At 45.2% G+C, this 20604-nt stretch overlaps 1 protein-coding gene across 1 annotated transcript in view; it reads left to right on the top strand.

The window, feature by feature from the left end:
* LOC311018579 (uncharacterized protein) overlaps positions 1–20604 on the top strand; it is a 722019-nt gene that overhangs the window by 479075 nt on the left and 222340 nt on the right. The window contains exons 29-30 of the mRNA XM_084017608.1: positions 7601–7735; positions 17096–17224. Coding sequence (XP_083873734.1) covers positions 7601–7735; positions 17096–17224 — 264 coding nt within the window. The remainder of the gene's footprint in view (positions 1–7600; positions 7736–17095; positions 17225–20604) is intronic.

Raw genomic sequence — 20604 nt, 5'->3', positions numbered from 1 at the left:
CAACAAATGTGTAATTACTCTGCCTTGTCTTTTTATGTTCCTGGGGCTGGGGAATATGCTGGGGCTCCTGAGGCTGTGATGGGGCTGAGGGTCCACGGGACAAAGATCAAGGATGATATATTCTGGCTGGTCTTCGGGGAGGTGATGGTCTTCAGGGTCTGGCTGGAGTTCAGGGAGGTGGCGGTCTTCGGGGTGGGTCTGGCCTTCGGGGAGGTGGTGGTCTTCAGGGTGGGGCTGGTCTTCAGGGTCTGGCTGGAGTTCAGGGAGGTGGTGGTCTTCGGGGTGGGGCTGGCCTTCGGGGAGGTGGTGGTCTTCAGGGTGGGGCTGGTCTTCAGGGTCTGGCTGGAGTTCAGGGAGGTGGTGGTCTTCGGGGTGGGGCTGGCCTTCGGGGAGGTGGTGGTCTTCAGGGTGGGGCTGGTCTTCCGGATGGGGCTGGTCTTCGGGGAGGTGGTGGTCTTCAGGGTGTGGCTGGTCTTCCAGATGGGGCTGGTCTTCGGGGAGGTGGTCGTCTTCCGGATGGGGCTGGTCTTCGGGGAGGTGGTCGTCTTCCAGGTGGGGCTGGCCTTCGAGGAGGTGATGGTCTTCGGGGTGGAGCTGGTCTTGTTGGAGCTGGGGCTGGGACTGGGACTGGGACTGATCTGTTGTGGAGAACAAAGTAAGCAAACATTTCAATTCTGTACATATGGTCAGAAGAATCTTCAGAAAACAATAATGAACTCTGCATGAAACTAATCTTACCTTTTATTTTGAGTATAAACTCATAAGCCGTCTTCATGTTAATCAGGAAGTCGCTTAGTCGCTTATCATTTGGCAGATTGGTCACCACATCTGCCACCCACTTGCCCTTGCTGTTCCTGTGGCTGGTGAACAGGATTGGCGTAGAGCCCAAGGCATAACGTTTTTGAACCTGAAATTAAACAAGCACATTAGCAGTACACAATTAAACTACATTGCTACATAAATCTACTATCTAGAGACCCAATCTGGCAAAAAATAGTTTTGATCACTTTCGTGATAATTAAATAGTGTTTTCCATTTGATTAGAGACATTCTGTGAAATTGATACACAGAACTATTCTTTCATGAGGATTTTTTAATTGCAACTGCCGGTGCTCAATTTCAGTTGAAAATAACTGATCAGATGTTGTGACAGTACTAAATATGGGTTCCACTCCACACTGGGGTGGGTTATTATATTACTGCGTACACAACTGACATAATCAACTTCCTTTACAAATCATTTTCTTTTTTCATCTTACACACATTACTTTGTACAACCAACATTCACATAGTGTAATGCGCTAGGTGATGGTGGTGTAGTGAATAGAGGTCTGGGTTTCTAAACACTGTGAGGCTAGTTTCTCATCGCAAGACTCCTACCCCAGTGTGGACTGAGGACAGTCTGGAACTGATCTGATCTTAACTCTTTAGCAGACTGAGTGTTACCAGTTTATGTGTGGGCTATGCAGTGGTTTACTAGTTGGCCTGTGTTGTTGGCCATTTACTCTGTGAAAATCTGGAGTAACTAAGAAAAACACTGACATAGTTGATGGTTCAAGTGAAAACATTAGGAAATCTTTTTGGTAGAGTATGTATATTTTAGAAACTGGTGTTGTGTACCAGGATATTGTTAAAATGACCCACAAAGCCATTTAGAATACATGCTGCATTCATTTAGGACCTCTGCCACAGAAAAAAAAGTCCACAGCCTATAAGGCCAACTTAAATCATCAAAGTGTTAAAAATCCTGTATCTTAACCTCAACTTCTGTTAACTTCAAAAAAGCATGTATATTCCAGATATTTATTTCAAGTTTGTATTGAACAGATGAACTATTGTTTTCCTTCTGATCTATGCATCCACAGACGGGGTCCTTGCCCCATCACACATTATCAATGAAAAGTGACAGAAATCATGTTGGGGGGGACTGACTTTCTTGAGGGAGAGAGATTCTATTTTCTGGACTGATGGAAATGATCCCCTTAAGACGGACAGATGGATGTGCATGTTAAGGTAAATACTGTGCGTAGTTTACCTTAACATGCACACATTACCGCTCAATTCATGAAGTATGAGCATTTTTACTTACAGGAATATTGGCGGAGGCCACCACCCGCGCTGCATTCCGCTGGTTTATGACTCCCTGCCCCTACTCACTTGTGTGCAGATCTTTGGATTTTTGCAGCTTCGGGTTTCTGCAAAGGCTTCTGAAACACCCGCTGCATGATCTACTGTTGGCCTGATTTGGCACTTTGCAGTGAGGGCAGGGTCTGAACTTTGGCTTTGTCATTCTGAAATGTACAACAGACAAACACACACAAAATATCAAACATTGATGCAAACACACGTCTGCTCAAAAAAGACATTCATGCACATTCAGGTGGGCAAGTCGGAGCAGTGGTTAGCATCCCCAACTGTCATCCAGGAGACCATGTCGCTTTGGAAAAAAGCCTATACTTCATACCTGCCACTTTTACCTTTACCTGACAAAAATCCCTCACAACTTGGACTCAATTTGTAGTGATTATATTGTAAATCCTGATTGCTCTGCATGATATATTGAAAAAAAATCTACTTTTGACACCTGACTCAAATGGCTGTTTGTTGCCCAACTGTTTTGTCAAACTGAGTAGGTCTACAGCTTAAGGATGGGTAAATAGCATGTTGAATTTTCAAACTAACAGCCACCTTAATATCCTGGCAATAAGCCCCCTTAAGTTTTAGATAATAGCTTACTTTAACATCTACACCCAGCAAACAAGAGTAAACAAATGTCAAAGTTACAGTTACTTATTTGGCATGCTACTTTATCCTGAATATTGGCCTAGTTTACATTTTCAAGACAGCACTATGCTTCATTTAGCACTAATCTCACATTATCATTATGTTTGCTAGCTTAAAGCACACTTAGCTAGCTAAGAGGCTAACCTATATTGTGCAGCCTGTTGCACATTTCAACAAGGTATTACATATCTCTAACCCATGAAATTGATACAGTGCAGTCAGAACGACAACAACGGTGGTTTAAGATCAAATACAGGACATTTCCAACGTATTGTTTGCATGCATGCTGAAGTTATTTCATAGACAGTAAAGTTGTACTTAAGTCGAAAAACGCAATGATCGTCGGGATCGTTGTATGTGCGCACTGACGTGTCACGTCAATGGTCACGTGGCAAAATAAATCATAATAGAAATGATGCATTCTGCTCAATTTCCTCAGCTCACTCCACCTGCTCTCGAGCAAAATAAAATGATAGGAAATGAATATAGTCCATTTAAGGATATTTAATATTGGCCCTCTGCTTCTTAATCATGGAGAAATAACAACTTCAAATAAGTCCAACATTTAAACACTGTAACCAATGGATGATATTAAGCTTAAAGCATATCGTTTTACAGAGAAACAGCCGATATTTTGTGACCTGTTGTGACAAAAAATATGATTCAGTTAACAGTTACCATGGAAACGAACGTCTCTTTCTTCGTCTGTATCCGACGGTGAGGGATTTACATGCGGGTCATAGAATATGAATGGAAATGAAAATGTGTTATTTATTTGTTTGTTATCCAACTCCACTTACTCAGGAGCTAAATACTAATAAAACAAATACAGTCAAGCAACCCGCACGTTGGCTAATCCCCTTGCAGTATGTGACGAGTAGGGATGAGACTGTGTTGGCCAAAGTGATGCACCATGCACGATAAATGATTGCCTGAAGGAAAATATGTCTTCCTATTCATTTATTTGTTTGTTTATAATCCAACTCCATGGTCATATCCCCTTTGCGTCACTGTCGGACGCAGAGGGGACCCTCTGCGTCCGACAGTGACGCAAAGGGGATATGACCAATCGTCAGTATGTGACGAGTAGGGCTTATCACAGACAGAGGGAAATGACTTCATAAATTCATGCAGAGCTGCTTCAGTATGCTTTGACTCAAATACACGGTCCCACTGTATGTTCTGTACGTCTTCAATAAAGGCATTATCACAGAAATGTCTCTTCTATATCATTTTAGGTCCAACTTTGGGGACTTTCACTTTTCTTGCCATACCAATCATGTTATGATCACTAAATCCAATTGGCACTGAAACGACCTTTGAGCATTTATCTACTGAATTAGTAAAAAGATGATCTATGCAAGTTGAAGACAATACACCTGCATTGTTGATATTTATTCTGGTTGGTAGATTTATCATTTGAGCTAGGTTACATACGGTGGCAGTGCCATTAAGCTTTCTTTTCATAGGGCAGTTTTTTGAGAGCCAGTCTATATTTAAGTCTCCTAAGAAATACATTTCTCTGTCTGTGTCAGAAACATTCTGAAGCATTGCACAGACTTTTTCAAGATATGCTGCATCCGAGGAAGGTGGTCTACAGCAGCAGCAGATTAGTAATGGCTTTAGATGTGGCAAGTGAACCTGGATCCAGATTGATCTACATCTGTCAAGTCCAGATCTCCTCTTTGTTTTATTGGAATGTGGTCTTGTACATAAAAGGCTCCTCCTCCCCCGTATCTGTTTCTATCAAGTCTAATTATATTGTAACCTTGTATAAATACCTCAGTATTGTCAATTGAATCGTCCAAATGAGTTTCAGAAATCGCTACTATATGTAGATCATTTTCAACATTATTTTACTCAACTCAGTTACCTTGTTTTTCAGACTACAGATGTTTAAGTGGGCAACTTTGAGTCCTTTTTTGGGAAGTTTGATGGACATTTAAAGTTAGTAAGGATTTGCAGAATAGATGTCAACTCTAAAAATAAATAAAACCCATAGTAAAAACACAAAAACATGTAGATCAGCAAACCACAAACTATGCAAATGTTTCCAAATCCTTTAAGCTCCTGAGCATTAGCACTTGTGTCTGCTCAGGTGCACCATTTAGCTTTATGTAGACTTTGCAGTTGGACGACCATGTTGCTTGTATTTTTCCCTCTTTGCGTCGGTACCGAGCTCTTTTAGCGATGTCAGCATTGCTCTTCTGGTTGCCGTTGCTCGTCTGGTTGGGAATAGAATGTTTGATAGTAGTTTTCAAAGCGTTGTTTAACTTTCTCTGGACAAGTTTCTATTTCTTTTGTTGCAGAATTTCTTCTTTTATGTTTAGTTCTATCCGCTTGTTGTTTTCTTAACTTCTATGATAGAAGTTTCAGTGATTTCCCACCGACTTCATAGTATTGTTGCTTTGTGAAAAGGAGTTTTCTTTGGATTTCCTGAGTATTTATTTCATCTATTTCTTTTTTTCATTGTATAATCTTATGTTTGTTGTCATCTTGGGGAGACTTTGCATGTTGGTTCTGTCGTCTCTTCAAGTCCTCTTCTCATGTTCTAACTTTTTCTTCTCTAATTGTCTTCTCATATGAGGAGATGGCTATTATTTGACCCCTGATCACCGCTTTTAGTGCATCCCAGAGAATAGCTGGAGTCACTTCTTCATCATCATTATTTTCCAAATCCATTTTAATTTCACTTTTCAAGGTATCTTTAATAACTTGGTTATTGAGAATGTTTGAGTTCAGTCTCCAGAGAGTGGACTTCCTCTTCCTGTTCAACTGGACTGACATAGAAATGGGACCATGGTCTGAAATAGTACTGGCTCCTGTTTCACAATCATCCACTCAACTTGTTTTCCCACATTGATTTTCTGCAGAAGACATGAACACACATTCTTTGCCGTTCCTTCTTTCTCTGTACCTCTGTTCCCTCACCATACAAGGCGGCAGTGTGTTACCCCAAAATACATCAAACACATAAACACATCATTTTAATATCACAGGATGTGACAGAGCTATTTAAATGGGCAGGAAAACATTTCAACGTAACAACAAATCTCCTCAAAACCATGACAAGATATACAGGAGGGAGAACAGCGACCTCTGCTGGGCAAATTAAAACAGTACGTGGATGGGAGAAAACGAAAACGAAACTTCTCACCTGTAGCACAAGTAGGCTACAGGTCCCCGTCCCATGGAACAGGTAGTAGCTGTTTGTGTGGTTAGACTGCAGCGTTTCTCTCCGCCTCCTGTTGATCACATCTACTTCCCCAACGAGGCGCGGCTCATCTGGAACCAGCCTCATATATTCATGTGAAGACTGAAGCCCTTGCTGTCTGTGATCACCTGCTGACGACAGCCGATGGGAACTTGTGATGACTGATATGTGGGCTGCTTGTGGCTCCGTGATGCGGATCACGTTGGTGCTGGTTTACCGGAGACCTGTTCTTGTGTAACGCTGGCTGGATGTGTGGAGATACCATGAAGTACACACGTCCTGTACTCGAGTAGAAGTACGCATACTTGTGTTCAAAAATACTCTGGTGAAAGTAGAAGTACTGGTTCTACTTCTTTACTCAAGTCAAAGTGTAAAAGTACTGGCTCTGACATCAGGAAGTAAAAAGTATCACTATGAAGGACAATTCTACTGGCTGTTTGTTGACAAGACCAACTGAAACTCTCGTCAAATTAATGAGAAAATAAATAATCGTTGATTCCCCTCAAATGTATTAAAACTAAAGTAACAAGCCTGTTTTGAAAATGTGATGAGTAGAAAGTACAAATATGAGTTGTTAAATGTTAAATGTGATTTAGGAAGGAAGACGAGCTCTTCTTGTCCTGGTTCTTGTTTGCTTGTTTACTCCGTCGGCTGCATAGCTGTGAAGTTATCGAGTTCACCAGCCGTTTGTGCTTTTGACTCACATCTAGAAAACTGGGCTCATGTGGGACACGCCTGATCTCCAGTCCCTTTATTTCCTGTTCCAACTAAATCTAGTCATCAGGACGGTTACTAGGTTTACACTGAAATGACGCAGCTTCAAGGGGGCGGGGTCACAGAAAAGGGGCAGGGCTAATGTCAATCAGAAGCTGTCAGTGACGTATAGGATTCTGACTAAATGAATGTTGAGGATATAAATCAGTCATAAATAATCATCAAATCATGTTTGTGATTCATTCAAGCAACAAAATATGCATCGAGTTGTTGGAATGTGTTTTGGTTTGTTGGTCTCTAGTCGTCCCACTTTCTCAAATCTGATGCTAATGTGGGACAGCATGCTTTGGGTCATCTGGGACAGTCATGGAAGCTCTCTAAACGGGGAAAGGTGCATTCAGGGACTTCCTGAATCAAACCAGGAAGGAGAAACTACCTGCAGATGTCAAACAGGGCTTCATGGCAAATACAGTCGGTCCCGGTCTAAACACTGATTGTCTAGATAACTAGCACATACTCAGCTAGCTCTATAGCTAGCAACATTAGCCTGCCAACTAGCCCAGTTAACTCCTTGGTCTCATGCTGGTAGACAATGTTCTGTTCTCTCGCTCTCTCTATCGGATTCATGAAGCTTAACTAGTGAGAATCTTAAATTGTCACCCCATACAGTTCTAATGCAACTGAAACGTTGTCCACTGCTCCTAGTGTGAGTGTAGCACTAAGACGAGTGTTCACATGTCCACGTGGTCTCATGTGTCCCAGATCCATTCAAAGTATTGATCCTGACACTAGCATCAACTCTCAGAACATGACTCATCAATATAATCAAAGCAAACTGATTAATGAAGCTCAACTAGTGAGAATCTTAAAGTGTATTTATTGTATCAGGATGCAGCAGCAGAGACCAGACTCGCCTGGACCTGGACCTGGACCTGGACCTGGTCCCAGCTGTGTGTCCATGAAGAGTGACGCGTCTATGGGTCGCCCTATTATGTTTAAAGGTGACCAAGCTGCTGATGGAAGGTAAGAACTGAACCTGGACTCTCCTTAGAGGATGAATCAGGTCTAGACCAGCCCCCTTAAACAGTAACTCAGAGTCCACCAGCCCTGAATCCTGCAACCCGTCAGGTCTTCTGAGCCACGATGATGTGAGAGAGTGACAGTGTCGTGTTTCACTGAAACTCTCACAGAAAGGACCAATTAAATGGTTTTTAACTGGGATTAAACTACAAAATAATAAATATACAATCAAACCTTAAAGAGACAGTGAGGAGAAAACCTTCTGAAAGGAAAGACTCATAGACGCCGAGAAACCTTAAGAGTTAGAGAGAAGCTAACTTGGCTAACATGAAGGCTAATGACAAAGAAGAGTAGTGGGGAGGCTAAGCTAAGCTAAGCTAAGAACAAAAAGACTCCAAACCAACAGACACCAAACTCGAGCACCGTCTTCCTCTCACTCAAGGGAGGTTGTAGAGTAGTAAAGTAAGACACTTTATATCCAGCAAACTCTTATTTTAGGTGTTAAGGTAACTGATAATGCCCGAGGACGTGTCTATTATCAGGAGGTAATGCACTACGTGGAGGCCAGGACCGTCAGATGCCCAGTGGAGAGTTAGCAACCAAAATGTAAAGTTATTAAGAGTCATAACTCCGTTTTCCCATCATTGTCACCCCATACAGTTCTAATGCAACGGAAACGTTGTCCACTGCTGCTAGTGTGAGTGTAGCACTAAGACGAGTGTTCACATGTCCACGTGGTCTCATGTGACCCAGATCCATTCAAAGTATTGATCCTGACACTAGCATCAACTCTCAGAACATGACTCATCAATATCATCAAAGCAAACTGATTAATGAAGCTTAACTAGTGAGAATCTTGAAGTGTATTTATTGTATCAGGATGCAGCAGCAGAGACCAGTCTCACCTGGACCTGGACCTTGACCTGGACCTGGACCCAGCTGTGTGTCCATGAAGAGTGACCGGTCTACCTGCAAAACGGCATTGACCCAGAAAACACCCCAGCCAAAAGCAAAAAGAAAGACTCGGCAACAGACACAGACGACCGACACACCACAGACATTAAGGTCAGTCTGCTTGACAGCATAAACAACAAACTGGATCTTCTAACGTCACGAGGAAGTTAAAGACATGCAATAGCCTGGAATTTCCCCAAAACAGCATTGTAACACTGCAAAAACCAGACCTGTTAATACAAATGCATATTGTTACTAAAGAAAATAAACTGATGAAAGAAAGTGGACCTACAAACCCGCTCCATGCACGACATCCCAGAATCGTTAATCCCAGACTTCATGACAACCTCACGTAGAGGAGGGTCTGTTCTAAAGGGGATCTGAGCCTCAACAGGCCAGCCACCTCCTGCTGGGTCTGGTGGCGGCCCAAAGGAGGTGAGGACAAGGCAGCAAGGAGGAGGAGACGGGAGACAGATTTAAACTTGTATCATCAAGTTAAAACCTACATTTAAATAATAAATAAATCCAGAAAGTTCTTCCCGGATCCAGCTGTCCTGACCGGTTCTGACTGCCCCATAGCCACGCCAATGCCTCTTTGTCCACAGAGCCTGACCAGAGATAACCCTCTCCTTATATATTTATTATTATTATTATTATTGTTTTCTTTCTTTTTTCCTTTCCTCTCCCTCACTTTGATTAATACTCTCCTCCTTTTGCTCTTTCCTCTCTCTATCTTTCACACAGAAAACTCCTCCATTCACCCAGTGAACGGTCTATGGCTGAACAAGCTGCTGATGGAAGGTAAGAACTGAACCTGGACTCTCCTTGGAGGATAAATCAGGTCTAGACCAGCCAGAGAAAAGTTAAGAGTCAGAGAGAAGCTAACTTGGCTAACGTCACAGCTAATGCCAACTTCTTTATTTATCCGTTCTCTGTCTCTAGAGACACACACACACACACACACACACACACACACACACACACACACACACACACCCACACACACAAACACACACACCCACACACACAAACACACACACACCCACACACACAGACACACAGACACACACACACACACTCACACACACACACACACATGTTGGGACCTAACCGTTAGGACTACACAATGCGGCCTACAGAAGCCTACACATGCGGCCAGGACAAAGGGACAAAGGGGATTAAAAACTACACCGCCATTTTAGTTTCACTTCTCACCCAGGTGAGGGATGTGACGTCACACAACTCGTGCGCCATTGGCTGACAACGGCAGGTACCCCAGGGGGTCCCCGGCAGCAGCCGTGAGCTTTATAAACCGAAGCCTCTTATTCGCTCTTACTCTCTTACTCCGACTCCTACTCTGGCCTCTTCCTACAACCGGCGCAACACCACGTTGCAACGGGAGGCGACCCCTCCACCAACAGGAGGTGGACACGGCCCCGCAGCGCACCGCTGCAACAAGAGGAACCAAGCCGGTTCCTGCCTTCCAGCTACCAGACGCTGTCTGAAGTAAGCTGACTAAATCGCCAAGCCGCGATTATATCGCCGCTCGTGGAAGGAGGAAACACCAACTGTTTTCTTTATTTGAGTTTGATCAACGAGAGGAAACCCGCTCCGCTCTCGTCTGGACGAAGCCGACTCATCACGTCCCCCGCTGACGCCGGGGACTCACGAACCACCGCCGTTACGGAACGCCGTCATCGTCTTACGCAACGATACCAGTAAGAGGCTATCAGTCTGGGCAGAGACACAAGTGATAGTGTAGGATATGCTTGTAATTCTTGTTAATGTGTTTTAAGTTCTGATCGCGGACCGCCGAGTCCGTTGGTTCATGTGCTGCTGTATTTGAATGCTGATCGTGTCCCCACGCAGCTGGGTTGATTTCTGTAACAGTGTTTCCGACTAACCTCAGCCATATTCGCGAGCTCAGAAAGCCTCTACTATCAGTTAAAAGACCGGTCTCGCGGAATAAACGCCAGTTCATTCACGCGCGCCCAGGTGATAGCGGCACGTTTTCTGAGCCTCAGAATATCGCTTGCGCATTCTCTCTCTTTGTTCGTGTCCCGCTAACACACCCACACACACACACGCGGCACACACGTGTCCTAAGCCAGCTGTTCCCGGCGGACGCTAGGGACATAGCTACATCTGGTGGCTACATACGGCTATCTCTCCCTCTCTCTCTCTCTCTCTCTCTCTCTCTCTCTCGCTACGCCCTCTGACGTCAGTGGCTCCGCCCCTGACCGCTGCGAGGAATAGCTCCACCTCTCCCTCTCGCTACTCCCTCTAGCGTCAGTGGCTCCGCCCCTGAACGCCGTGAGATATAGCTCCATCTGGTGGTCGCCCGACCATATCTCTCTCTCCCTCTCTCTACACGCACGCGCACACACACACGCACGCACACACACACACACACACACACACACACACACACACACACACACACACACACACACACACACACACACACACGCACACACTCCACGTGTGTATCTCCCTTTGTTTAAGCTTAGCTTTGTGTGTTAGGTAGTTAGGTAATAAGGCTTTGTTAATTGCAGTGTTATTGATTGTGATCATTATTACTGATTATTAATAAATCTTATTATATTATAACTAGCGGTCTCTTGTGCTTGTTGTGTATATGTCACTGGATAACAGCAGGTTGTGAAGGCTAGTGCTTGAATTTCACGCCTTTTTAATTGTTCGATTGGTTCTGTACTCCTATGCCAATGATCACGATGATTGGCATGTGAGTATAAAACCTTCATATTGAGACTGAATACAGTTTTAGGTTATCTTTTCCCTGATCCCAGGGTGGTGCCCCGTTTATTCATGATTATATCATGATAGTATATTAAATATAATTATTAATATCGATAATCATATTGACATTAATAATTAACTGTTGATAACCAAATCTGCTCCTGCTACAACCCCAACATAAATGGTGCCCCGTGTGAGGGCTTCTTAAACCAGCTTTATCCAGAGATTTATGCACAATAACCTGAGAATTATAGTAATAATAACAATAATGGGAATTGTTGTTATTGATATCATTGTTTAGAAATCGATGTTCAAGGATCGATTTGTTTGCTCCCTGTTACTATTTGCCAAGCAAATACAATTGAGGGTTGCATATGCATGTTGTGATTAGCCATTTATTGTTTGACAACAATACTAACAAACACAGGGTTAGGGATACTAAGACGCGTTATAACACTGTTATTACTCACCAGAGGTGCTAGAGACACCTCATTGACAGTCCACAGGCTGTAGAAGAGTACTAACATTTCCATTGTAAGTCACAGGTCGACGCAGCTCACCTGTGCACCCACATCAGTATAACAACAAATACATTATTTTTTCTTGCGATTAGCACCGAACAAGTAAAGCCACCGTATTCTCCCTTTACTAGAAGTAGAGCAGAGAATAGAGCCACAGAGTGCACCGACTCTGTGAACGTTGGAATTGTACCTTGCTATTTCCACCAGCAGCTCAGAAAGCCTCTACTATCAGTTAAAAGACCGGTCTCGCGGAATAAACGCCAGTTCATTCACGCGCGCCCAGGTGATAGCGGCACGTTTTCTGAGCCTCAGAATATCGCTTGCGCATTCTCTCTCTTTGTTCGTGTCCCGCTAACACACCCACACACACACACGCGGCACACACGTGTCCTAAGCCAGCTGTTCCCGGCGGACGCTAGGGACATAGCTACATCTGGTGGCTACATACGGCTATCTCTCCCTCTCTCTCTCTCTCTCTCTCTCTCTCTCTCTCGCTACGCCCTCTGATTTCCACCTCGTTCTAGCTCGAGTTAAAATTTCAAAATAATTCCCTAACTGTTCCTGCCGCGCATTTCAGTTAGCGTGCCTTTGGCAAAGAATTAAGTAAGCAGCCTACAGTAAGTCTGAGTTGCTGTATAGAATCATTAGAGGGTGAAGCTGACCTCTCTAAAAGAGAACCGTCAGTCACCTTATCAGGTGATTTGCATAACCCCCCTCCTTTCTCTCCAGACACAATGGAGAACTTTTGTGAACAGTTCATCTGATCTGTGGCACAGAGCCTTCAGACAGGCTACTCTGAGTTTTTGCAGAAACTAAATCTCAGTGAGTGCCAAGAGGAGATCAACGTGTTACTGAACAGCAGATCTGATGAAGTAACATCATCCAAGGGTCCATTGTTAAAATGCTTGCTACTGACTTTCTACAAACAAACCTGTCTCTTGGTTCAGAGTAAATCTGCCCTAGAGAAAAAAGTGGTAGCACTAGAGGAGCAAAGTGCTTGTCACCTCCACGACGCTCAAGCAGCAGACATGAGAGCCATGCGTTATTTAGATGTCCTGCACACCACAGAGTCCCAGTTTTTGTCCTACAAGAACAGGTGGTCAAAGTCTAAACCAGAATGTCCTCCCTCAGCCGACTCGGCCAGTCAGTGTGATTCAGGCTTCTCCGACTCCCACTCTTTTTGTAGTGAAAATACGACTCCCCCGCCATGCAGAAGATGGGAACAGTTACCAGCGGACACAAAGTCCTTAAGACAAACTCCACTGAGAGATAGCGGTAACGGCTACGCAGCTTCCCATTGCTCCGACACAGACAGCGAAGAAACCAGCAGTGGAACTTACACAAGTTCTCCTCCAAAATCTTCCTATCTTTGGAACAAACCTGTAATTTGCGACGCGCCTCCTCAACCTAGCTTAGTCTCGCCTTCACCAGAAAGGACGCCACAGCGCTTCCGCTTTGAAGAGCTTGAGAGCATGGCTAAAGATATTCAACATTTTGATCCCGACAACTCGAACCATAATATTGACGAATATTTGAGAGAGTTAGACAGACTCCTGATTGACCTCCCCCATGCCTCCTCACGGGAGAAGCTCAGACTAGTCGGGAAGACCACAACCAGACATGTCCGCAGTTTCATAGGAACACTTGCACCCGGAACCCAGGACCGATACCCCAGACTTTGTGCAGCACTCCGGAAGGAGTATAGCCAGGACTGGGATCCCGCCGCCGCTACAATCAGTGCCCTCGCCGTCGTACATGAGGGGCAGGAATCACCCACGGAGTACTATTGGCGCTTCAGGGCCGCCTATGCTCAGGGCCGTAACTCCCCAGGAGTGGAGGAAGAGCCTGCCTTCAAGGCCCTCTTCCTGCATAACCTACACGAAAGTGTGCGCTACGATGCCACCATACACTTCAGGACACATCGACTCTCCATGCAAGAGATTCGTAATTACGCACAGATGGCTTGGGAAACCCACTTAGCACGCAAACTTAAAAGCCAGCCCGCTAACTTCGACACATCTGCGTCCGAAACGTCTGCCGCCTTAAAGCATAGCCCTCATAACAGCGCGAAAGGGGGTGAGCGGCCAGCACGCCCCAGGAATCAGACAAAACCAAGGAACGAGAGTAACTCCCAAACATCCGCCGCCTTAAAGCAGAGCCCTCGTAACCGCGCGAAAGGGGGTGAGCGGCCAGCACGCCCCTGGAATCAGACAAACTCCCAAACTGACGAAGATAGGGATCCGTGCGACCCGATCGAGCAGCTGATAAAAACGATAGCGCTATGGCGTGACTCGACCCAACCATCACTAAACTCCCCCCAGAAGCCTGGTAAGAGACGGCGTGGGGATACTGAGCATCACCGACATGCCCACCAACTGCGTCGAGACGGGCATTCACACAGAAGTAGTAGGAAGCCCTACTCCGAAATTCTGTCCCAGTCACGTGAACCAGCAGTGTACAAACATGACAACTCAGATAATGACAGCGCCTCTGACATTTCCTCTGTTTCTGGCTACATGGAGCGTTACAGCCCTGAGCCACAACATAGTAAATGGCTAACTTAAATCTTCTCCAGGAGTAAACCAAACGATCACTAACCCCTTCTCCTCTTCCTCGCTTTCCTTTTCCTCCTTCGTTCCGTTTTCATAGTTGGGGTGTGTCCTGTTTGAAACTACCTGAGTGTAATGACAATGTTGATGTTTGTGAAAATTTTGTCTTAGCAGATGTTTGATATAGGTTAGACGGTTAGAAATCTCTGCCCCGACCGTAGAAATCTCTGCCCAGACCTTGCCTCCATCAAGTTATGGACTTTAACCTGAATGACTGTTTAACCTTTTTTCCATGGAATATACAGACTGTTTGGACTCCCCCATGTTTCAAGGAATACATGGACGGTTCGGCCCTTATGTTGCTCCGAAGGTTGCGTCCCACACCTCAACCTTCAGACCAAAAGGGGGACTGTTGGGACCTAACCGTTAGGACTACACAATGCGGCCTACAGAAGCCTACACATGCGGCCAGGACAAAGGGACAAAGGGGATTAAAAACTACACCGCTATTTTAGTTTCACTTCTCACCCAGGTGAGGGATGTGACGTCACACAACTCGTGCGCCATTGGCTGACAACGGCAGGTACCCCAGGGGGTCCCCGGCAGCAGCCGTGAGCTTTATAAACCGAAGCCTCTTATTCGCTCTTACTCTCTTACTCCGACTCCTACTCTGGCCTCTTCCTACAACCGGCGCAACACCACGTTGCAACGGGAGGCGACCCCTCCACCAACAGGAGGTGGACACGGCCCCGCAGCGCACCGCTGCAACAAGAGGAACCAAGCCGGTTCCTGCCTTCCAGCTACCAGACGCTGTCTGAAGTAAGCTGACTAAATCGCCAAGCCGCGATTATATCGCCGCTCGTGGAAGGAGGAAACACCAACTGTTTTCTTTATTTGAGTTTGATCAACGAGAGGAAACCCGCTCCGCTCTCGTCTGGACGAAGCCGACTCATCACGTCCCCCGCTGACGCCGGGGACTCACGAACCACCGCCGTTACGGAACGCCGTCATCGTCTTACGCAACGATACCAGTAAGAGGCTATCAGTCTGGGCAGAGACACAAGTGATAGTGTAGGATATGCTTGTAATTCTTGTTAATGTGTTTTAAGTTCTGATCGCGGACCGCCGAGTCCGTTGGTTCATGTGCTGCTGTATTTGAATACTGATGTGTACCCACGCAGCTGGGTTGATTTCTGTAACAGTGTTTCCGACTAACCTCAGCCATATTCGCGAGCTCAGAAAGCCTCTACTATCAGTTAAAAGACCGGTCTCGCGGAATAAACGCCAGTTCATTCACGCGCGCCCAGGTGATAGCGGCACGTTTTCTGAGCCTCAGAATATCGCTCGGGCATTCTCTCTCTTTGTTCGTGTCCCGCTAACACACCCACACACACACACGCGGCACACACGTGTCCTAAGCCAGCTGTTCCCGGCGGACGCTAGGGACATAGCTACATCTGGTGGCTACATACGGCTATCTCTCCCTCTCTCTCTCTCTCTCTCTCTCTCTCTCTCTCTCTCTCTCTCTCTCTCTCTCGCTACGCCCTCTGACGTCAGTGGCTCCGCCCCTGACCGCTGCGAGGAATAGCTCCACCTCTCCCTCTCGCTACTCCCTCTAGCGTCAGTGGCTCCGCCCCTGAACGCCGTGAGATATAGCTCCATCTGGTGGTCGCCCGACCATATCTCTCTCTCCCTCTCTCTACACGCACGCGCACACACACACGCACGCACACACACACACACACGCACACACTCCACGTGTGTATCTCCCTTTGTTTAAGCTTAGCTTTGTGTGTTAGGTAGTTAGGTAATAAGGCTTTGTTAATTGCAGTGTTATTGATTGTGATCATTATTACTGATTATTAATAAATCTTATTATATTATAACTAGCGGTCTCTTGTGCTTGTTGTGTATATGTCACTGGATAACAGCAGGTTGTGAAGGCTAGTGCTTGAATTTCACGCCTTTTTAATTGTTCGATTGGTTCTGTACTCCTATGCCAATGATCACGATGATTGGCATGTGAGTATAAAACCTTCATATTGAGACTGAATACAGTTTTAGGTTATCTTTTCCCTGATCCCAGGGTGGTGCCCCGTTTATTCATGATTATATCATGATAGTATATTAAATATAATTATTAATATCGATAATCATATTGACATTAATAATTAACTGTTGATAACCAAATCTGCTCCTGCTACAACCCCAACACACACACAAACACACACACACACAAACACACACACAAACACACACACAAACACACACACAAACACACACACCCACACACACAATAGACAGCTCTTTAAAATCAGGTTAAATCAAGATGTCTTGACTCTGTTGGTTGTTATGTTATGTCCCTTTATTTATATACAGTCGGTCCCGGTCTAAACACTGATTGTCTAGATAACTAGCACATACTCAGCTAGCTCTATAGCTAGCAACATTAGCCTGCCAACTAGCCCAGTTAACTCCTTGGTCTCATGCTGGTAGACAATGTTCTGTTCTCTCGCTCTCTCTATCGGATTCATGAAGCTTAACTAGTGAGAATCTGAAATCTAAATGTATTGTATCAGGATGCAGCAGCAGAGACCAGACTCCCCTGGACCTGGACCTGGACCTGGACCCAGCTGTGTGTCCATGAAGAGTGACTGGTCTATGGGTCACCCTTTTAATTTTAAAACTGGACAAGCTGCTGATGGAAGGTAAGAACTGAACCTGGACTCTCCTTGGAGGATAAATCAGGTCTAGACCAGCCAGAGAAAAGTTAAGAGTCAGAGAGAAGCTAACTTGGCTAACGTCACAGCTAATGCCAAAGAAGTGGATCTACACTAAGCTCAGCTAAACTAAGCTGGGTTTACATCGGAGCTACTTGAAAACCTGGTGCATCAGCATCAGACTCCAAGTGGGTCTGACCAAACTGGGTACTTGATCAGCCATATCAAGTACAGTTCACCAGCTACACCATCTGGACCAAGACCTGAATGAGGTTTCCTGCAGGTTTGAGAAGCCAACGGTTAGCTACTAAGATGACTTTAACACGTAGCTGTAAAGTTGACCTTTAATTATGAAGCTAACTTTGTTAGCAGCTTCACACCAGAATCCACATGGATCCAGATCCAGTAAGGTTGCTGCTCAGGGTGCCGCTCTACCGCTTGTGTTCATCAGAACCCGAGGATTCAAAACCGTAGTCCACAAACCAACGGGTGACGTCGCCATGACAACGTCCACTTCTGATCTCCAGTCTGTGCTTTAGTGACTCTTTCAACTTGGTTTTCTCCACAGAGTTCAGCAGATCTCAGAGGTTCCGTTTACCCGGCAGCATCAAACACACCTGGACTCCATATTTATGGTGAGTACATGTACAAGCTCACCTTTCACTATTAACCACATCGACTACAGATTCAATGCTGAACTGGTTCTAGTGGTCTCCATGCTGCTCAGACCCACACATGAATCCCATGTTGGGTTCTTTAGAGTTCATGTTCAGTTTATCCTTCTGTTCCAGCTGCTGGAGGAGAACATCTGCACTTTTGTGAAGAACGAGCTGAAGAAGATCCAGAAGGTCCTGAGTCCAGATTACCCAGAATGCTTGGAGAGTGAGGATGAGGAGTTGTTGGACGGTGAGGATGAAGAGCAGAGGAGGAGCAGAGAGGCGTTTCAGAAGATCACAGTGCACTTCCTGAGGAGAATGAAGCAGGAGGAGCTGGCTGACTGTGTGCTGATGGGTAAGAGGATTTTAACAGATTTAACATGGTGGAAAGAAGAGAAGGATTCAATATGAAGAACTTCATATTTCCAAACTCTTAATAGGCTGCACACAACTTCAATGTTTGTTAATGTTCGGATGTCAGAATCGATATTCCAACACTCAAGTTCTACAGAGTTCAGACAGGATCACGACCGTTTCAGAGAAACAGGTGTTTCACTTCACCCAGTGACCGTGTTAACTGGTGACTTTCAGCTCGTAGGAACTAAATGGTTAGGTTACGGTCTACCAGGATATTTAGAAAACCCAACGGTACTATTTTCAACACGTCATCATACCGTCTCTTTCTATGATGCTGTATTGTAATGTGTTGTAGTCATAGGCGGCCTGGGGGGCCCCCAAACATGATGGGATGGCCGATCAAAAGAAACAAAAAGAGTGAATAAATTAAACTTGTGGTGAAACTGTAGGCTAGCCCTTTTTAAACAGCGTCTCTGCATTATCTCAGGAGCGGTGGTTCGGCAATTCTCCACAGATGGTGATTCACACAGAGCGAAGCATCTCCGCCGATCACCTGTGATTCCCACAGAAAGTGAGGCTCCTAATGAGGCGCGATGGTACACGTCATGATGATGACGTTGGCGTCAAACATCCTGGAAAGTGACAAAGTTAGGTTTTTCTCGCTAAAGTAGCCTACATAATTCCATAATGGGCATCAGGTCGCTGTCTGACTCTGTCACTCGGGAAGGAGGCTGGGGGAAAGTTCCCTGAAGTCGGGAGGGCTGACAGTCGCAGTGATTTATTTAAAAGAAAATAAATTAATACATTTATTTAAAACAGATCACCACAACCGTCGATTTGAACTCACCGGGGTGTTTGTGTTTGTGGTGAAAATACATTTCCATCACAAACACTCGGTGAGTTAAGGTTTTTTGCCGGTGACAGACGCTGTTTTTCAGGCAGAAATGTGAGGAAGAGTCGGCAGGACAGGCGGGAGGACGGACGCTTCTCCACGTACAGCTGTGGTATTTTTTTTCCTCATATAAGTTGTCAAAGACAGTTAGAGTTACTACGTTACTGTTGTTTGGTTCTGTAATGTTACTGTGTGGGACATTTCTCTGTATTTAGTTGAGTGAAGGACCTGTGCAGTTATCAGACTGTCCGACCGACGCCCGCTCGCTCCGCGCCTCCGGATTATCAAGTAACATCATGCTGGATCTAAACTCTAACGCAATAACGTGAAATAACAGCAAGGTCAAAAATAGAGACAATAAAAGTGCCACTTTGCAATCTGTTCAACAACAAAAAGACAAGCAATGCATTTGGCAAGACAGGTGAGCAAGTGAATGTATGAGACTCCTCCCTGCATTTCCACAGGCCCTGTTTTTGTGAATGAAGTATCTGGGGGCGGGGCGGTCAGGTAACGCTGAGTGGCCTTGATGCCTGTCAGTCATGATGCGTCGCGTTTCCTCACCTCTCTGCTGTGTCTGCAGCTGAGCACTGTGATGCGTGTCTCTCTCCCCGGGCCGGGAGTTATCATACCGTAAAATACCAAATAATCATTTGTTTCAATCACTTCACAGACGAGGCGTTTATTTGGGACAGGTGTTTAATTCCTTCATCTCAAAAATCCAGGATGAAAATATCACAAACTTCTCCAGCGTCTCTGTGAATTCTCTGGCATCCTTCTGCAAGTGAAGTTGTTGCGGCGGAGGAAACGATTTAGACAACGAATGTGTCTTCAAAATAAGAGCGTTACATTGCACCCTATCGGAGTTTAGAACTGGGTTCTTAGCGGGGGGCTTTTAATTTGAAAGTAGCGGCCGCTGCATCCTTTCAGGTTTCAATGCATCAGAGACGCATGGGTGCAAACATATGGGTAATTAAATGTTTCATGGGATAGGGCCTCATACATAGTATAGAAACGGGCCCCCAGATGCCTAAGGCCACCACTGGTTGTAGTGACTGACTCGTGGAGCTTTGCAGCTGCATTTCAAAGGGTTATATCCTTCAGTTCTGTTTGTCTTGTAAAAGTCTTTTATTTATTTCATGTTGCACCTGATTGATATTGTCTCCAATAGTTCTGATTTAATCATTAAATAAGTCACTCATACTGAGGACTACAGGGATACATGGCTCTAATACATGGCTTGTTCATAGACTGTAAAAGGGTCTGTAGGATCCACTAACTGGGTTCCTTTGTTGTTTATCCAGGAACCGCTGGTGCAGTGTACCAACGTAAACTCAAGTCTAACCTCAAGAAGAAGTTCCAGTGTTTGTTTGAGGGCATCACTAAAGCCGGAAACCCAACCCTCCTGAATCAGGTCTACACGGAGCTCCACGTCACAGAGGGAGGGACTGCAGAGGTCAATGAGG

The sequence above is a fragment of the Eutrigla gurnardus genome, assembly GCF_963514095.1.
Source record: "Eutrigla gurnardus genome assembly, chromosome: 1".
NCBI classification, from domain to species: domain Eukaryota; kingdom Metazoa; phylum Chordata; class Actinopteri; order Perciformes; family Triglidae; genus Eutrigla; species Eutrigla gurnardus.
This window is presented reverse-complemented; position numbering and strand designations above follow the sequence as displayed.